This window comes from Temnothorax longispinosus, chromosome 8 (genome assembly GCF_030848805.1).
Source record: "Temnothorax longispinosus isolate EJ_2023e chromosome 8, Tlon_JGU_v1, whole genome shotgun sequence".
Lineage (NCBI taxonomy): Eukaryota > Metazoa > Arthropoda > Insecta > Hymenoptera > Formicidae > Temnothorax > Temnothorax longispinosus.
Window position 1 is genome coordinate 1,609,718 of NC_092365.1, and position 20,782 is coordinate 1,630,499.

At 45.4% G+C, this 20,782-nt stretch overlaps 2 protein-coding genes across 3 annotated transcripts in view; one reads left to right on the top strand and one right to left on the bottom strand.

Moving 5' to 3' along the window:
* Nucleotides 1-15,924, top strand: part of LOC139817091 (uncharacterized) — a 48,364-nt gene extending 32,440 nt beyond the window's left edge. The window contains exons 2-9 of the mRNA XM_071784901.1: nt 3,822-3,957; nt 6,107-6,302; nt 6,967-7,177; nt 7,602-7,926; nt 8,342-8,608; nt 9,425-11,026; nt 11,201-12,551; nt 12,703-15,924. Coding sequence (XP_071641002.1) covers nt 3,822-3,957; nt 6,107-6,302; nt 6,967-7,177; nt 7,602-7,926; nt 8,342-8,608; nt 9,425-11,026; nt 11,201-12,551; nt 12,703-13,059 — 4,445 coding nt within the window. The 3' untranslated portion in view covers nt 13,060-15,924. The remainder of the gene's footprint in view (nt 1-3,821; nt 3,958-6,106; nt 6,303-6,966; nt 7,178-7,601; nt 7,927-8,341; nt 8,609-9,424; nt 11,027-11,200; nt 12,552-12,702) is intronic.
* Nucleotides 15,925-16,162: 238 nt separating this feature from the next.
* The window catches only part of LOC139817093 (uncharacterized), a 55,421-nt gene continuing 50,801 nt past the window's right edge, over nt 16,163-20,782 (bottom strand). For both annotated transcript variants that reach the window (XM_071784905.1, XM_071784904.1), the window contains exons 6-7: nt 18,214-18,270; nt 16,163-17,861 (exon numbers count right to left, since the gene is read on the bottom strand). In XM_071784905.1, the coding sequence (XP_071641006.1) occupies nt 17,779-17,861; nt 18,214-18,270 (140 nt within the window). In that variant the 3' untranslated portion in view covers nt 16,163-17,778. The remainder of the gene's footprint in view (nt 17,862-18,213; nt 18,271-20,782) is intronic.

The window sequence follows — 20,782 nt, forward strand, 5'->3', positions numbered from 1 at the left end:
AAGCGAGGGTCGGAACGTTTTTACGGGCATGTCCTCCATTCCTGAAAGACGCGCCGCGGACGCGGGCGGACAGAGCGAGCGCGCGGCGCGTTAATTATTTTCCGCGTCTAATTAAAGGTGTCTACGAGACGCGCGGCGCGCACACCGCAGCAAAACACACCGGATGTACGGCTTGCGTGGCCTGCACGGCCTGGCCCCGTATGCTAATGAATCTTCCGAGGCTATAGGAGAGCTCGCGCTAACGGTCTAAGCGCAGACGGCGCGGCGCTGGCCGGTGGATTATTAACTCCGGCGGAGTCGAAAGAGGCTCTCGTGAGGAGAGAGAGCGCAAAAACGCGATTCTCGCGAAACGCGACAAATGACGTGTAGGGCTGGCGTGCATCTAAATCACTCGGTGCGGCGCGGCGCGCACGTTCTCTTTTCTTTCTCTTTCTCTTTCTCTTTCTCTTTGTGTGTGTATGTGTGTGTCTGTGTATATCTCTCTCGCTCTGTCTCTCTCGATATACGTAGAAACGAGTCGCTGGTATCGCGCATGCGGATGTAGAAACCATTCCTGCTAAACGCGCCGGTAATTACAATTGACCGACATCCCGCGTCCGCTATCGGGACATCAAAGCGCCGCGCGCTTCCGCATGTCGTTCGTAGAATCGCATATACGCGATAGAACGAATTTACATGCCGTTGTTATCGCCGTGAAACTAATCATCGTCGAAACCCGTCGAAGCACGCCACTCGGTTCGCCGTGACGACAAAGCGACGCCGTCACGCGACGTATAGTTTCATTTTATCCCTTTTTTTCGGTTTTCGCCTGATTAACGCGTCGCGAGAAAACGCGATGGGCTCGAGACTGTTCGACACCGTGGGTGGCAAATTCGAGCGCGGTAATCGATCCTGCGCTCGTTGTTTCGCGATAATCCACACGCAGGGTGCGAATAGCGTTAGTGGACGCGATTATCGGCACCGTTTTCGCGCGACATTTCGCATATCGCAGGCGTGAATCCCGGCGCGGGCGCAAGTGCGTTCGCGTTTGCGAGGCACGCACTGGTTACAGAGAAGGAGGAGGAGGAGGAGGACTCTGCATAGGAGAGATAGTCGACCGAGTCTCACGGTGAAACCCGATCTCCGTTCACGTCACCCTTGAGATTCGTGTCGAACCGCAACTTCCGGAAGGATTCGTTTCTCATCCGCTTGTCAGCCGACATAACTCGCGATTACACTTCGACGAATGCAAGTGTCGTGTTTCAGTGGGGGGGAGAAAGTGATTGTCTCCGAGATCTGCGCGTAACACTTTCTGAGCCGCGACAACAAGCCTGCGGCATCCGAGAAGGAGCGTTTCGCGGTTCTGGCGAGTTTAGGATTCAAGAGAGATCCGGTTAGCTTAGGTCAAGTTTGCGCAATGACGCAAAGCGAATATACTTTTAATCTTCGGCAGATAACTGCAACCAAAAAATGCGTCGATAAAACGTTTCGTGCTGTAGATATACAGTAAAGCCCCTTGCACAATAGGCGATAGCGATAGCGATAGCGACAGCGACAAAGTTGTCGACAAAGCTGTAGCTTTGTGCAAGGGGCTTAAGAGTGCACATGACAACTATTTTTTGCCCTGTAGTAAAATCGAGGAAATTAAATTACGTACGGCTTATGTATTTCTGGGTACTTCTGATAGCGCTAGCTATTCCGTGCACAATGTTGCGGCTCTACATGCTCCGAGAGACACGGATCGCGCTCATTACGCATTCAAATCATTTTCGCGGAATCTGTTATCGTCGGCGGAACTGAAAGTATGGTCGACTCGACCTCGACTATTCATTCCGTTCCCAACGACTATTCATTTCGTTTATCGACAAGATCGCGTACTTCGCCCTGAGCATCGATTACGAGCGCGTTCGCTCAAGGTATAATATCCTGACGTCATCTACGACGGCCGGGGCAGGAAGTAGAGCCGCGACCGAACGGACATAATTTAATAAGAACCACCGCTTATCTAGCGAACGAATTGCGAGCTGTCAGCCACCCACTCATTTCGATCCGCGGAGATAAATAAATTAAACGCCGTTTCCTTCCCCGTGTTCGGGTAATCACCGATGCGATCGAAGAGCCGATCGTTGCGCAATCGATGATACAAATACCCTTCGAGACGCCGCTTTTCCTTTCGAGATTAGAAAATGCTTCGATCGTGACGATAAACATATTAAGAAGTAATAAGCACTCGCGATCGCGATTGCGTCACCGACGATTACTGCCTCGGCTTGAGATATTGCGGATTTCAGTCGAAAAAAAAAAAAAATAAAAAAAGAAGTAAAACGGAAAAGATCGCAGCGAGGAATTAGCTAGATGGTAATCTCCGAGATATTTTCACGATGTTTTCCTGTGCAATTAGACGCGGCGGCGGCGGCGCGAAGCAGAGAGCAAATATACAGGTACCTGCAGACAAGAACTCGATAGTGTCGCGATGAGATGTCCGTCGCTGCGTCAGCGGATCGCATCGCATCGCGTTTCTCGGCTTCGCATGCACGAAGAGAGAGAGAAAGAAATGTATTAGGAGCGCGCGTACCGTGCCTAAACTCTCTCGAAAGTTCCGCGCGCTCGCTCGCTTGCGTATATAATTTCGCCGCGGTCGGTTGTCGATCAAGCGCTTTCGTAAGAAACACCTGCGAGTCATTATCCCTCGCCTACCTTGGCTTTCCCCCGGCGCGGCGATTCGATTTGCACACGCGCAAAAAGAAAAACCGCTCGATCGCCGCTCTAAGCGATAACGAATGGATTTTGTCGCTGCACGCCAGAAATCCGAAAGATCGGTGGGCGCGACGAAACTTTGGCAGATTCGCGCCACATCGACCGAGTGAAAGATTTTCTCCGATCTTTTCTTTTTTTCCTCGATCGTGATGCATCGCGGATATCATAACCTGATGCACGTTGCGTCGCGTTGCGTAAAAATTCACCCGTAAAAATCGGCGAGATTTATGGTGTTCGATCGTCGCGGTTGTGGGAGCGCATGAAGTAATTATGGAGATGTAACAGATTCCGTCGCGAATAAATTTGCATGCCATGCGATGCGTGCAATCTGATCGTGCCGTCGGCACGAATCCCATCGACGACGGCGGGGAGGCTTGTGATACCGGGCAACATTCTAAACGGGTCTCAAAGTGGTAACGCAAACCGATGCGGGCCTCGCTCCGGGCATCGACTTTAATCGACACGTACGGCAGCGGCGCAGCGATGGCGGCGGCGTTAGCTGTTTGCCGTTTGCGCCGTTTACCCGGTAAACTCGATTCTGTAAAGACTGGAAATAGCGACGGAAACGGGGCTTCTTGCAGTTTACGCCAGATATTTTAACGTCTCGACACATCGTCGACAAAGTACACCCGCAAATAGACCGCCCTGTGTTTGCCACGCCGTTCGCTCGCGAGCGACGACGAATTGCGTCTTTGCGCGAAACGACTTTTCGCGAACGTCGCGCGAATCGAACAGAATAGGAGATGAAATTTGAGCGGGTGCGTGGAATTTTGTGTAGAAATCAAACGCGAAGAATCTTTCCCCGATGATTTGATTTATTCATAATCACTTTTAATTCCTAATTATCCCCAGGCAATTGCTTCTTTGTTCTTCGAGAACAAAGAGTAATTTATAAATCAAAGAGTATATTATTTAATTAAAGAGGAGCAATTAATGAATTCGGAGCGCGATAAAATAGCGCAGGCGTGACAGCAATTTACGCGACGAGAGATCAGAAGTAGAAATAATTTCGACGGAAACTCGTCGCGAAAGCAGAGACCTATTCTTTACGTCCACCTTTCACCCGTCGTCACTTTGTGTTTCAGTGGTTTATTGCGACTATACCGCCTCGGGAAGGTCGTTACAGTTCCTCGAAGATTACATTGCGAAGGAGGTGCTACCATGTTTGGGCGACACTCGAGCATCCACGTCCATCTGCAGTCTACAGTCGTCTCTTTTTAGGTAAGGCGATAATGGGCTTGACAGTATTCGTCCTTCGGGAGAATAAATGCTGTTTCGCGATTCACGCAGAGTCCCGCTTTCGTTGAAATTGTCTGTATGAATTGTGCGAATAGAGGTCAAGAAACGCTCTTTTTATTGCAATTCATCGTGACTGGTTTAAATTCAGTTATTTAAATTTATTTATTATTTTTTTTCTTCCTTATAATTATAACATATTTGTATTATAAATAAAATTTGTTATTCATCTCGTTCCATTTAACTTTCAAATTAACTTTTAATTTATGCTCCGTGTGTGCATCATTTTACATTATTTATCGCAATTATTTCATTAACGTAATCTAATTTCCCTCTCTCGTCAGTCGATTGCTCGTGAAAGGATTTCATTCTGGAGAATAATAAAACGTTCTCGTTCACTCTCATCCGCTCACTCACTCACTCACTTATTCAAGCCATAAATTAATCTTATTCATATTTCATTCCAACGTAACTGGGACACCGCGGCATTATCGGACGAATTTTCAAGCGCGTACTTACTCCTCTCGCATTTATTTTTGTACGCAAATAACGTTAGGCGCGGTGCTCTCGCGCTTTGACGTGTCTCTTTGACGTTTGCAATTAAATCGAGTTATCATCCGCCGCACAATTTCTAATCCGACACTCCCGACTCCGATAAGCCACGAGTTATACGAGTCGCGACGACGGCGCGCCGATTCTAGCCCGCGTCTATCGTTTTGCTCCGCGTCATATTGCCCGAGAGAGATACCCACGTCGCGTCCGGAAACTTTCTCGGCCGCGAACATAAATTTAATCAGCGTCACGATTAAAAAGTCGCTCAATGACGAAGCGCCTATCGTCTGTGCGTTATCGCGACAGCTTTCATGCACGGCGACGGAAAACGTGGATCGGATCGCTTTAAACCTCGCCCGACCGGATGGCGGTGGCGACGGTCGTGCGAAATGGTCCCGTCTCGATTCTCCCGTTTACTGGCGCTGATGTCCCAGATCAATATCCATCCCCCGGAGGCCGCGATGCTTTCCCGGTGGCCTGCGAGAAGACCGCGATAATGATGACGATATGCACGACGGGTTTCATCATACGATGACATATTTAGTGGCGTGTGTACACAATATACAATAAATTGCTCCATGCGTCCTGCAATTCCAATCTCCCTCTGCCTGTCTCCGTGATTGCTTTGCTGATGTTGTTTATTTCAAATGACAATAGCGTCATTTGAAGCGCATATTGCTTTCTTCCCATAATTTACTAACAATAAGTACGCCTATGTACAACAGAATGTATAATAACACTCAATCAGAGTTGGAAATTTACTTATATCTATACTGTTAAATATTAAAGGGTGAAATTTAAACCATTGCCTTGAGTTAGATAACATTTTGTTATATTTAACTACCATGTGTGTCGAAATTTATTATTTTAACACAAAACGGTATTATTTTAACTCCATTATTTTAGTTAAATTAACGACATATTGAGTAGGAGCAGTGGCGACCTATAAGAATTATTAAAAATGATTCAAATTGAGTATAATTACTAAAATAACACTACAAAATTTAAGAGTGTATATATTCTTGGTAAATATTAATATTCTATATGGTAAATGTTGAATAAAAAGAGATGTTGATTAGGTAAATATATTCTCCGTACCATGCGACGAGCGGAATGTCACTTATCAACACATTCGAGAAATTAATATAATTTAACTTTCTTGAGCGGCGCTTTGTCTCAATGCCGTCTGAATCCTTAAACGGGTAAATTATGACTAACGCGTGCCGCGAAATCGATGGAGACTGTGCAAACTGTTGAGGTGTGCGTTGCTCTTCTCAACTTATGTCTCCTGTCTCACGTCACGTCACACGCCGCTAAATCTATATTGACTCTGCGTCAATCGCTCGAGCACGACGAGCTCACACGTGTCAGAGCTGCTCATGAATACCGGAGATGCTCGATGCAAACAGTTTTATTATCGTGAACCGGCGGTCGCGTTGTGTCTGGTGCACGACGGAAGGGTACATAGCTTTGTTGTCAACAGCTCCTTCTTCGAGGGTGGCGAGAGAATCGCGCCAACTCTTTTATCGTCCATTTCTACGAAGGCCAGTCCCGTGAATTCGCACTCTCGTTCATGTTGCAGGCATGAGGCCAGAGACATCGTCAGACACGCGGTTGGGGCTAGCGAGCAGGATGCGGTCCTGTTCACCGGTCAAGGCACCGCCGCTGCCCTTCGCACACTTTTACGGCACCTCGATCTCTCCAAGTCCACCGTGGTCTTCGTGGGCCCGTTCGAGCACCACGCCAACTTGAGGCCTTGGCGCGAGCTCGATGTCAAGGTAAGCGGACAGCCCGACAGATAAATTCTCGCGTGGAAAAGCCAGGCGTGCTGATTCGAGCGCCAGATAAGTAGGGGCGGGCGGTAAAACGCGCGACGGCGAAATGGATCGTTAAAGCGGGGCGTGATGGCCGTAGGAGATGTGCGTAGGAGAGATGCGAAGAGATCCCGATGGGATACGCAACAAACGCAACGTAGCTAGCCCCGAATTTTGGCAGCGTGCCGAGTATCTCTTCGCGCGAACGGCCATTCCACTTTCTCGTCGCGACCCTGTGCGCCGCGCGCCGCTTCGTTCTTCTATATTGTCTAACACTTTCCAAAGGTCGCGCAATTTAGCGAGTTAATATTAGCGTGTAAATAATATAAATGATGTTTTTGTATCTATAAATATTTTTTTTTGTAACAAATGCGTATCTTGAAATATAACGCGCGCGGCTCGACGTCAACTTCGAGAAATTCGTCCCTAATAAATTTCGCGGGGACCTTGGGACACTCCGTATAAATATTTTCAAGGTGCGCGATGATTCTCAAAAAATGACCCTCAATCTAGAATAGTCCGGGGATTGACGTTTGATCGCTCACAGTCGTCTAATTGTGGGCGCGCCCGCCATCCCATTGTCGAGCGGCGAGTCTCTTTGACGATGCAATTAAACTTTGCCTTGCAGATAGTACGAGTTTCCGAGACCCGGGAGGGCTTCTTGGATCTGAATGATCTCGAGCGGGGACTCGCGAGAATGCGGAGCGAGGGCATTGCGCAAATGATCGGATGCTTCAGCGCTGCCAGTTGCATAACGGGGGTTTTGGCAGATGACGTCGCGACGACCCTCCTGCTGCATCAATACGGCGCGCTTAGCGTGTGGGATTACACCACCGCAGGTAATGGTCGATTGCAACGAAAAGTCACGAGCCGATGCAATCGACCGCGATCAACTGCCGTGGTGCACGATTTTCGAGCCAAGATAAATAAAAGAACAGCTAATTGATTAGTAAAAATATTATTACATTAGTTATGCTATAATTTTCTTTGGGCCACACCCAACTCTGCTGCGAGATGATTTTCAGTCACCAGCTTCGACGAGCGAATAACGCGTCTCGCCATGTGTGGCAGAGTCGTAAAGTAGCATACATGTCTTCGTAACAAAGATAACTTAAATATTACTATTGGCGGTACATAATAATCCTTTACGTAAGCGCTTGCACGTTACATAACGGATGTATGATACGTGGTTCGGTGTCGGCGATAGAAGGCACGACGAGGCAATCAGTGACCGATATTGTTATAAGTATATCCTTTCTACAGCGCCGTACGTCCAGATCGACATGAATCCACGTCTGCCCGGGGTCGGGGAAACCGCGGTGCACAAGGACGCGATTATCTTCGCGGGCCACAAATTCATCGGCGGCGTGCAGTCGCCCGGTATATTGGTGACCAAACGATGGCTCCTGCGGGAGGACGTCGAAGCGGAGGACATGAGGGACTCCCATCGCTACCACCGCGATCCCGAGCTGCGGGACGAGAGCGGGACCGCCGGGGTGGTCGAGAGCATCCGATGCGGACTGGCGGTTCAGCTGAAGGAGAACGTCACGCCGAGGGCGATCGTCGCACGGCAGGACAAGATCTCTCGGTGAGCGATCTCGCTTCTCGAGGGGATAATTACTTCTTTTCGCGCTTTGACTGCATCACGATTGAAGTACCGATTATAAGGATTGCGTAAGACATATGTTTCCCACATCTTTTCCCACCGTTCAGGAAATAAATGCGATCGTTTCGAGTAATTTCTTGCCGCGAATGTCTTCCTGTTTACGAGCGCCGACTCATAGAAAGTAGCGTTTAGTGCTCTCTTTTTCGTTCGCGGGTTGTGATTCTCTTTCGGATAGCTTTGCGCGAGTTCACTTGCAAGAGACTACGAGTACAAATGCATCGATTGTACTGCACACGTAATTGAAAGATTTCCGATACATAGATCCATCAATTGTCTTCGTACGATGATTGTACGTGATAGTTCAGCACAATACTAATGGTCATCGCTTTCTCTTCAGGCAAGTCTTGTCCCACGTGCGCACCATTCCGGAATTGATTCTACTCGGCAGCTCGTCACAGAACGTGAAGCGATTGCCCATCTTCTCGTTTATGGTACGCCATCCTCGCGGCACGTTCCTCCATCATAACTTTGTCTGCGCCGTCTTGAACGACGTCTTCGGCATCCAGGCACGTGGAGGATGCGCGTGCACGGGTCGTTACGCTCATCATTTGATGGGAATTGACCGAGAACTCGCCAAGGAATATGAAAGCGTTCTCTTGGAAGGGTACGTAATTTTTTTATTGCGCTTTTTATTGCGCTCAAAGAAACTGTGTCTGATAAAGTAAATTTTCTGCGCTTGACGAAATGTAGATATATTTGTCATCGAGATGATTATAATAATTTTTATTTGTGGATTGTCTTGAATTTGTTTCTATATATACATATAAGTAGAATATAAGAAGATTCTAAATTATGTCAATACTTCAAAAGATAAAAAGTTTAAAGAAAGAAAAAAATTGTATAAATATAAATTATTTGAATTTTATTTTTTGAATTATAATTAATTAAAGAAAATGTTCGAATTGTTTTTAGTATATTTATAACACGATAATTTAAGTTTTAAGTTATAGAGAACGTAACGAATAAAATCGTAGGAGATAAACTTTAAAGATGTTATTCATAGGATGACGTGTGTGTGTGATGTTTTTAAATAATTATCATTATCTCATATATCTTTGATTTTTAAAATAGAAAGAAAAAATCCATCAAGTCCACAGAAAGTCTTATTTTATCGATCTTACGTCAACAGCATTCCTATTATTATTATAAATAACGTAAAAAAATCTGATTTTACTCAAATTATGATATTAATTTTAACTTCTATTGCTTCGTACAAAACATCATCGTCACACGTGAAAGATTATGTACAGATCGATAGAGCAGAAAGTAGTTGTCTATTAAACTCGATGCGGTGTAATTTCGCGTAATAAACGCGTAGGAATATACGTAGACGTCAGTCTTTTATCCGAACTTGGTGCAGGATTCTATTTTCATGAAAGTGTCGCGCATGTAGATTATACATAGTTTATTTTCTTTTTAGACAACGGAACGGCACTGAGGAGACCACCGCGGAAGGTCTCAGACCGGGCTTCGCCAGGCTATCCTTTCCTTATTTCATGAGCGAAGCGGAAGTTGCCTTCGTGCTTGAAGCTCTCAAGATGGTAGCCACCGAAGGCTGGAAGCTGTTGCCGCAGTACGTGCTGAATCCCGATACCGGCGAATGGCGACACCACACCAACAGCATCTTCAAGGAGCGCAAGTGGCTGGGCTCGATTAGGTACACAGACGGAAGGATGAACGCCACGGAGAGGCGAGCTTCTGGTGCCGGCGTCTTCCCGCAGACCTACGGCGATTCCCTGCAGACCGCCCGGAATATCTTCAATCGCGCTCGTAAAATGGCGCAACGGTATCCGTTGCAGATCGACAAGAGTTTCAACTTTATATGCGAGCGCATGGAAGCGTTGCGCTGGTTCATGCTGCCGAGTGAGGCGCAGGATCTCCTTTTGGGTAACTCGCAGAACGTCAAGCAGGACGTGCCGTTCAATCCGTTGCTGGCCTGGAACAAATACAGTCACACGAGCACCACCGCCACCACCTGTCACGACAGTCTGGTGAACTGCCTGACGCTGACAAATGGTATGAGACGGCTGAACAGCGACATTCCGCGCACGGGCAACACGCCCCTCTCGATGATCTCGCCGAGGCATCGAAGCCTACCAGCGCTGAGCACGGTTCGGCGAACTCTGATGGCGACCACGGCGGAACTGAATCAACCATCGTCATCGAGCAACAGTGAGGAGGAGAGTCCAAATCAAAATGAACCCAGTCATTTCTCCGGTAGACACCGAACACCCGCCACGTGTCCAAACTCGCCGATGCCTGTTAGATTCGCGGTAGGCGAGGCCGTGACCACCTCGGTTCTAGGATCGATATCCCGCACGACTGCCCGACCGACGAAAGAGCAGAGAGAGTTGGAGGCAACCAATGCCGGACGCGCGAGATGCAACTCTCTAGGTAGCACCACCGACGGATGCAATGTGCAGGGAAATCGCGCCGGTGCCGCAACGACTTCCTCGCCAATTCCGCCGCTTCCTCTGAGCCCGCAAACTCTGACCAGCTTGGGACTAAGCACGTCGAACGGTTCATCGAGGCACAGACGTCTTCACTGCAGCTGCAGCAGTCAGACGGAGTTAAACACTCTGGAATTGGATTCCGCCGCCAGCCCGAGTCACTCGATCTCTTCCTTGAACTATAATAATCATAATCCGGCGTCGCCACCGTCTTCGTATTCGTCGACCAGCGATTACACCGAGAGGTTGATAGGCGGTGGCAGATCATCTCCTATCTTAACGAATATGGGTCAAGATGATCTGAGCGCATACGTGAAGGAGATGACCAAGGAATTAGCGACAGAAATCAAATCGGAGATCCGTGAGGTAATTTCCAAAGTGGACGATGCTTTATCGGAGACAAACACATCCGAGAACACGCCGCAGCATCATTCGCGGGCTCAGAGTATAGTTAATCAAACATACGTGGAGGACAAACAGTCGAGGCACGATTCGTTCACGGCCAGCGACATCGCCGAGTACTTAATGGAATTCTCGAAGGAAATGGCGAGCGAAGTGAAATCTGAGATAAGGTACTTTATTATCTGCATTAATAATATTATTAATAATACTATAAACTAAAGTACTATCATCTAAAATATAAGAATTTTTAATAGAAATATAATTAATGATATTACGTAAATTGTGTATGAACGTATTAATTAAATAATTTTCCGACTTATCATAAATTCATGCGGATTTTTCAGGTGCATGGTAAATGCCGTTGACGGGCTGCACAGGTACTCGCCAGACGCCTCCACTTCGGATGTTTCTTCGAGCGGATGTGGATCGCCCGATCGTGGAAGAATCGTGCTTCCCTCGTCGGCGTCCCCGCGCCTCTCGAGCTCTAGAAAAAGCGGACCGATCGAGATTATCAGCAAAGTCGGCGAGCTGTCGCAGCAGGAGAGCAAAATGTCCAGTGAATGCTCTTCGGACGAGACGGTGATTTACGTGATGAAGCCATCCGAGAGTGAGCAGCTGATCCGCCCTCGTTCGAAGACCGAGGGTGAGGAGGTGGAGAACGACGTAGATGATTATGTAGACGATGATTCGCAGGAGGGACGCGGCGGCCTCGACATCAGCGACGCCCGGAAGATCTTGCCGAAGATTTATTCGGCCGTGAACTCCGTCAGCTCTCAGGACAGTGGTATAAATATGTCTTTTCAAGAGAGCGATAAGTCGATAGACTCTCTGGATTTGAAACGGAGCAGCAGCGCCGAGTCCAATTCCGCTCACAGCCACGGACGGAAACCCAGGACAACATCGATGATGAGTCTGTCGACCAAGTGCGGCGGCAAACAGCAAACGCGTCAAAACGACAATCTCTCGGAGGATGAGGAGTGCGCGGGTGATCTGCGAGAGGAAGAGGATGACGGTCAGGAGAATAATTTTGACGATAACGAGTCCAGACTCGAGTTTCCGCGAACTCAATGGCACTGTCCGCCGAAGAACATCTGGAAACCTTCGGTGGAAGCTATGCAAGAATTTGACATGATTCGGGACAACGACAAGGTCTTAGTCTGCCTGTCGGCGATCGGCAAGGACTCGCTCTCCCTTCTGCATACTCTACATCAATACAGATTTTACGTCAGATCGAAGGGGATTGACTTCGAGATCGGTGCGGCCACCATCGACGCGGGTGGCTCCGATCCTATGGAACTAATGAGTTATCTGAAGGGTCTGGAGATTCCTTACTTTTACGAGGAACAGGTGACGGACTCGATCAGCATCAACGTCGAGAATCCGTTGGACGCTAGCATTGCCAGCGGAACCTGCAGTTTCTGCGACAAGTCGGTTAGGACGCAATTGTACTCTTTAGCGAAACAGAAGGGATATAACGTGTTGGCGCTCGGTCAGCATTTGGACGATCTCACGGAGAGCTTCCTCATCTCAGTACTCCACGGTGGTATGTTGAAAACCATGAAGGCGCATTACTATATACGTCGGGAGGATCTCAGGGTTGTCAGACCGTTTATCTATGTGCGAGAGAAGGCATTGAAGCAATTTGCCGAGAGCAAGAAGCTTCCTATCTCGCAGGATTCACGAACTCAGTCTGAGGTAAAATCTACATCCCAGAAATTGTAGAATTTTTTTCTAAGCTATCTGTATTAAGCTACATCTATTTTATCTATTCTACGTAAAATTATTATCATCGTTATTTACTTGTAAGATGTATTCTTATCGATTTTCTATTACTGATATGTTACAGAAACAAAACAGAAGGAAGGAGTTGATGCTTCAACAGGAACGCGCGTATCCGCGACTACACTGGTCCGTGCGCACGGCTCTACGACCCTTGATAACCGCTCATGGACAAATTATCGCCTTTGATTTGGCATGCACCGGCAACGGCGGTAACAGTCCAAGTAGCAGCACCAGCAGCAGTATAAGCAGCAGCATAAGCAACAGCATAAGCAGCAGCAGCTGCAGCAGCAACAACGGCGGCAGTAACACTAGTAATCAGCAGAAACGACATCGGAGGACCAAGACGAATCCCTCGGCGAACGCTTCCTCGTCCCAGCAAACCGACGAGAATGACGAGACTGACGAGGAGCCTGTGCTCTGAGGAGGGCCCATCGCGAGATGGGATCCCGATCGTGTCGCGGTCCCATCCTCGCGTCTTCGCCGTCGACGTCCGGCATCGACGTTCGCTCTTAGACGAAGACGATTACGCTTTGCGGCCGCAGGCGCCGCCGTTAAGGCGAACGATCAGAAATGCACCGAGAATGGCAACTGAGCGACAATAGCAGGCGGCATTTAAACGCAGAAGACTTCTCGAGAAAGACGTTTCGAGAATCCCTCGTGTCTATGAACATTATTCGCGTGTATCCGTCGCTCGTCGCGAGATCTTAGCGAGATAATCGATGCGTTTTGAAAAATATCCAGGTGATAAATCGCAGTGAATTATAATTGTCGACTGCTCGATGAAAAAAACGGATGTGAGAACAGTTGCTTTCTGTAGCTCGATGAACGTTCTTGAAGAAAAATAACGCGGTCGGCAGAATGCTACTTAAAACAGCGGTAACGCAGGGACGATGTAAGCACAAATTCTTTGAGCTTACGACGGGATTGTTTGATTGTGAATAATTAGGTGTATCGGCAGCTGATTGGCACGATTGGCAGTTTTACAAGAAGATACGACACGATGATAATTGATCGACGAAGCTGATAGGGACAGAATGATTGACAGTGCATCGCGCGGTACATTGTCACGTCGTTCGTGGGCTATATCTTCGGCACGGAACGATAAACGGACCGCCGCCGAGACACGTATACGATTAAGGGACGCGATACGCTTGAGAGACGCGATAAGCGATAGCTGCTTAAACACTGACACAGATATTACGTGTCACGTATCTTAGAGAAGAAGTCATGCAGCGAGGAGAACGGAATTTTCACGAGCAAGCCAAAAAACCTCGCTCTCTCGCGAGAAAGAGTCGAATCGCGAATATACCTTTTTTTACAAATATACTATTATACTTTTTATTTGATATACCGCCTTTGGCATCGCTCTAACGATCTTGCGATTGAGTCGCGATCGAGAAGTTTTGTAAGCGATCAAGGCTCCATCGATCGAGTTCTTTTCTACGTGTTTTCGACCTTCCCGACGATACGACTTGACTGACAGGCCCATTTTTTTGCGGTCAAATAAATGCGTCTTTTAGATGGTCTGTCGGGGACGTCATATTGAAATGACGACGCGATTACGTTATTCGTTGCAACGATTAATCCGCTTTCGGATGAAAAGCTTGATCGAACGTTTTGTTCCGAGAGGACCACATCGAGAGGTAAAGGCTGCGACCAATTCTCACCTGCATGAACTTCTACTTCGAGAAAAAGAGAGGCACCCGCGCACGCACACGACGCGTAAAGGATTCAACGCTTCTCGCGGATAAAGCGTATCAAGATGGATTTGTGTGTGAGTGTCTAAATATTCCCAAGCAACACACACAAGTCCATTGAGTCGTTTGAGAAGTGACTAAGGCACGTCTGAAAAATTAATACCGTTTTGTTTCCCACGTTGATGGGATAAGTGCGAGAGAGGCTTGTAACAAAACATTAATTTAAGGATTTGTTGGAAGGAACATGTTTTACATTTCTATCCGACAAATATTTGGATAGCGATCTCCGATATTTCAGGCTACAAAAACGAAGGCTCTTTGCTCTTAACTGGCATTGCCGAAAGCACGGTGATACAATAAAGTTGCGCTCTTTTTCACCGTAATTTTGTTTATGCAGCTCGATCTTCGCTGTGATCGATAAGTTTAGTTTCGATGCAAGAAGAATTAACCGATGTCAGATGATGAATGAGTTGCAGATGAGAGTTTGATCACATCGCCGGTTTATTTAAGTAAGTAATAATGATGAATCACTGCGCGTTGTTTGACAGGATCGATAAAAAAAATTAAATTGAATTAAAAATTAATCCAGTGGAATAAAAACGCTAAATTTTCCATATAAAAGATGAAATTATATTTTGTCACATCAAAGATGTAAATATAAATTTATTTATTTTATATTTTGTCTGAAGATAACGAAGAATCGTGTGAAATCGCACTGATTGTCAGGTAATCAACGAATCCTAGATTCGTGGTCCTTTTGTATATTATAATTATGCTATCAGAATGAGAGATGGGCGAAAAAATCAAATTAATCCGCTAATCGATATTGATATACCGTGGCTTTGATCATGCAACGAAATGCGTAATGTTGTACACTTGTACAGAGAGCATTCTTGTAAGGATTATTTCGTAAGATATTTTAGAATTGTAATAAAAAGTAGACGGAGAAAATAAATAATGTTACGGTGGAGAAAGGAGGCGCACGCAATTGGGCCACGTAAACACCAGTTAATGAGAGACGATCGGCCGGATGGTAAAAGGGGACTTAAAAAAAAAAAATAGGACAGTCCGAAAGAAACCAATATCAAAATTTGCGAAAGGTTGTCCGATAAAATATATAAACCGATAAGCGCCGATCGCTATGTCGATTATGATACTTGTAGCAGCAGCGGTCTTATGTTGTTCACTTCTTCTCTCATGTTTGGCTGTTGTACGCTCGCTAATCGTTAGTACTATAAGTAACGTTTAAGACTTGTACGTAGATCGCATGTGAAACAACGTACGCAACGTAGACGATGATCATATAAGACATAAGATATTACGCTATGTACGTACCGTTTGCGTCGTACTGATTTTTTTAAAGTGTTCGCTCGTTCGTTCGTTCATTCATTCGTTCATCGTTGAGTCGTGGATGTGAAAGGCGGAATTTAACAACCAAATGCGATAAGCGAGATGGAAGTTTTGATCTACACGAATCTTCGCGAATAGATATTCTCATATTTTCCGAGAGTTACGAAAGGGACATTGTTACTGTAAAGATATGTAAGTTTATTTATCGCTAATAAAAATGAACGTTGAAGAAAAAAAAATGAAGAAAAAAATCAGAAAAAAAAAGATTTCATTATTTTCTGTGATTAATAATTAATCACAGTAACATCGTTAGTACATAGTGCCAAATAAAACTGCGAGAATTTCAATATTTAGACTAACTCGATTAAATGAATCGAAAAATCGATAGAGTAATGGGGAATAGAAATCTTGAAGGACGTCTTATTTTAGGAAGTGGACGCCGCAGGGGATTAAATAAACCTAACAGCCGAGGCCATATATTTTTTAGCGATTTATTAAATCCTTTAAAATATTTGAAACAGCGTGCGGCTTTGTTATTGGCGTAACAGTGATATAGTCGTTTAAGGTACGTAATACGAGGAGGGCAAAAGCGAGCGAAGATCGATGTAGAGTTCCGCCCGCTGGTCGCCGGAATAACTTTTGGGCGAGAGAATCGTGGCGAGAGATCCATCGATTCGGCACGGTAATTGCGGATCGTCGGGATTGAGCGAGCGACGTAAACGATCCTTCGGTCCATTCTTTTCCCTTCCCGCTCGCTCGCTCGGGCGATCGCGCCATCGCGACGCATGCATTCGGCGCGTATCCGCGGAGAAGTCGCGGCGCGTCCGTTTTCCTCTTAAGATTAACTTTAAATAGAATGTAACGTTATCTAGTATTAGACGAGAGTAAAATCGAGGAGAAAAGTCCACATACGAGACGGAATTCATTACGGTCTAATCGATCTTACATCTTAAGTCGCCCCAGTGCGGCATCGAGAGACTCGGAAAAGGGTAATAAGTCGGTACATAGAAGCCGCGTCGTCTTCTGATATCAAAGCGTTAGGATCGAGAATACGTGCGAAACGAGTTATCTCTATTTCTCAATCAGTTTTTAACGTCTCTCCCTCGTACTTGATGCTCGTCTCCCGCGTCCCGATGAGGAATATCGCGTACCCATGCAGCGTGCCCGGAGGGACACGGGCTTCACTTTCCGAATAACTTCCGTTTTCCGAGATAAAAGTCGTATAGTCGACCGCTGATGATTTATCCGACGTTTTAGCGAACTTATGGCGCGTCGCCAGGGGCCCTTATCACTCTTGTCCAGCGCGGCGAAATTTCACCGGCTCGTTACCAACTGCCTCGTAATATCTCGGTGACGGTTATCGCCGTCTCTTCTTGAACGTGCACCAACGAAAGAATCGCTCCTCGCAATCTTGTACTTTACTCGATTTACCTTGCAACTGGAATTTTTATTTTATTTTTTAGAGAGAACCGTTCTTCTTTCGAACGAATTTTTTTATCCACGTAAATCATGTGAGGTGAAATCATTGAATTCGCGTAGAGTTATACGTATTTTTTTTAGAATTGAAATATTTCACGGTCTAAAAGATTCACATGTTGCACGTTCATCAGCGGACGACTGGAGACCGTTAATTAAATCAAGTCTCACGAGCCATCGAGTCATGAAACTCGTGATTTTATCGAAAATCCCCCGATCGACGGGGGTCTCGGTTCGCGTATGACGTGTGTTTAGTATACATCGAAAATGCAAGTTCGTGCTGTACTCGCGATGATTCGCAGATAACGATAGCTCGGTGCAGATTTTTTATTAGTTTTTTTTTGTTTTAAATCTATATATTCACAATGCGCTTAGCGAGACCTTCGCGTTTTCCAGCATTAAAATTTGATTCGAAATTTGAGAATAAGGATGAGAGAGAATTGAACGTGAAACGGGTTTCACGAAGTCGAAGTCGAGCCTCGTTCCGTTTGTCAATCGCACGCGCGTTTCGGAATTGCGAAACCCGAGAGAAAGAGTATTTCGAAGCGAGATTGCACATCGCTTTTTGCCCGTATCGGTACGGCTTATCTAACAGAGAGGTGAGAATAAACGTGATCTTAGAAGAGCGGAGATTGCAGGTCCTCGTCGTCGTCCTCCTCGTCCTCGTCGATTCCCGGCTCGCCGAGAGCATGAACGAATTCTGAAATCACGCAAACAAAGAAAAGATTAAATAAATATCAAATATCGGAACAACAAGACTTCGCATATCGCGCGTTATTCCCTTTTTGAATATTCAAACAAAGAGAATTTAATGGTTGGATAATATTGCGAGAGAAAGAGAAGAACAAGTCGTACACGTTTCGTTTCTTCTGTAATCTTTTGAACAACTCTTATTCTTCCGTTACGTTCTCCTACAATCCTCTTTTAGATATGACTCCATCGATCATTTCAAGGATGGATCGTGCAGGAATAGAAATTGAAATTTCTTTTTTAGCCTTTTATCCCTGCGTTTTCACGAAACCGTGCAGTATACAAGGTGGAAGAAATCTTACCGTAGAAATCAATTCGACCGTCCCCGTCCACATCCACTTCTTTAATCATATCTTCGACTGAAAGCAAAAAAGAAAGAACAATTTATAGCTTAGCGGTTTAGATTGTTTTTTTTTTTATTTTCAGGTTTATCTACTAAATGACTCGTTAATATATGTAGAAGGAAGATTGGTAGGCACTTATTCTGGGACATTTAACAAGCTAAATTTTCTCGTGCTTCCCATTTTTATTCGCTGTCGGCCGTGATTGGACGTTTAGGCAAAATATGCGATATATTTCAAACAAGATTAAAAGGCGTGTCGAATCCAAATGCGAATTCAAACGGGTATTCCTATCACGGCTTCTTGCATAGAAAAATGCGCCTATATTCCCTGCAGTAATTCAGTTAATATATCTTTGCTGCGTTGAGCGACGGGATTAATTCGCATCACGAGTGCCGAGAGCGATGCTGAGAAAGATATTGCCGATATACCACGCATTATTTCCACGTAGAATTTATTGCTACGAAAAGGAATGAAGACGGCATAACGATCCGTTACGGTACCACGCTGGCATTCGAGGACTTCCCCTCGAATGCTTTCTTGAAATTTTCGAAATTAAAATTTTCACTAATAAGAGAATTTAATTTCTCATTAGATGCCGTCAGGTCCCCATTCTTGCGCAAAATAATTACAAGCGTAATAATTACGATCGCTTCCAGTCTAACAAATAACTTTCTGAACTTTTAGTATCTCTCTTAAATCTAAAATTGTGTGACTTCTATCAAACACTTTGAAACAAATGTAATATTTTGGCTTTCTCCATTCCTGACATTTTGTTTCCATTTACGGAATCATTTAACACAGTAATCTCCTAGTTTTTTTTTCGTTTTAGGTTTTGCGATAGACGGATTTAGAAAAACAATTGGCTCTCTGTAAAGAAACACATTTCGATATAGTGATAGATTTTGATATTATCTGAACTATACTCGCCCGACAAAGAGGCACAATGTTACGTATGGCATAGCAATAGTCGTAGTGTACTTTATAAACTGTAATTCCGCCAATTGTGGGACACTTGTCCATCGAACATTGCGCGATTTAGTTTAAACTGATTACGGCCAATCAAGAAACTTGTGTCGATCGTCCGTTCGTGCTAGAGCCAGATTATCAAATCAATCGATATAAGCAGCACTAGATGATGTACATGTTTCACGTTTCGCTGACGCTTTCGGCGCTGAAATTACTTCTTCCTTCGTATCCAGCTATGAATTAACGCTCGCTTGGCGGACGCACAAGAACTCGTATTCCAACTTCCCGATAACGTCAACAGTTTTTCAACGCGATAATGATCAAATCATATCTGAATTAATAGTCGCGTTGAGATCACATTTTCCGTGTCCCCTGCCTCCCGTTCGTTTTTCTTGGAGCGTTAATTAACTGGGCGCAATTATATCGCGCAACAACAAACCGTATTTCCTCCCGGATAGCTAATTATTTCTGTAAACGCTTCTTTAAAACGCGCTTTCGTTGCGCGTTTCATCGCGAGATGAAAATTTGAAATACAAACGCGCCGCAATAATTAAGATCGGAAGACGGATAAAAGAGGAAGGAAAAAAAACATAATACGTATGCGTAACGCAAAACGCGAGGTTTTTCTTACTCGTATTTTCTGGCGTAGCCCGTGGTAGCGCGGCTCCATTTTTACCCGCGGTTTATTAACATTAGCGTGCTTGTAGGCGCCCGTATGTGCCCGCCGATCGAAACGTCATTCTTCAAATGTCGAATGCACAGCATCGCTGTTAACGCTCGCAGAAAAGCAACGCGACAGATGCTGTATGTACATTGCGGTCCACAAATGTGCAAGGTGGTCAACCCGATTATCGCATCGCGATTAATACCTGACGTCTGAGCAGATTTATATCTTGATTTGCAATTGGTTGCAGATCGTGTTAAGTACAAATCGCGTTTCGAAGAACCGTGCAATGCGCAATAGCACAGATCCTGTTAAAGCAAATTTATTCTCAGTTAAAGTAAATTCGGCTTGAATGTATCATACTAAAGATTTATCATCGATCTCGAATAGCACCAACGTTCTTTCGATACAATTTATTACTCACTAATTGGTACTTAGCTGGTAGCTAATACAACATGGTTGGACACGAGAATCCTACGGTAATAATCATGTTGGTATTGGTGACAAATTTGTCTCGACGGGACGTTTATGATGGCACGGGTGATTCAGCCGTTGCTCGTTTTATTTGCGCAAACATACTCGATTGGCACGGATGCGGGTGACGAGCTGACGTTTTCGCAACGAGAAATAATCGTGGGATGGTGTGGCTAAAGACGCGCGAATCTAGATTTGCGATGAGCGTGCGTCAACATGCGGAATTAGGGAACTTAAATCTCCGAGAATAAACGAGGGGCAAGTGTGCAAATAATATTCCAAAAGCAGAAATTACGATAACCGAAGGAGAAGATCGTATTTTCTCTTTTCTTAGAAATAATATGATATGTATATGAGGCTGGAAAAATCCTTAAAAAATGTTCTTTACATTAGGAATAATACATTTGTACACACGGCACACAA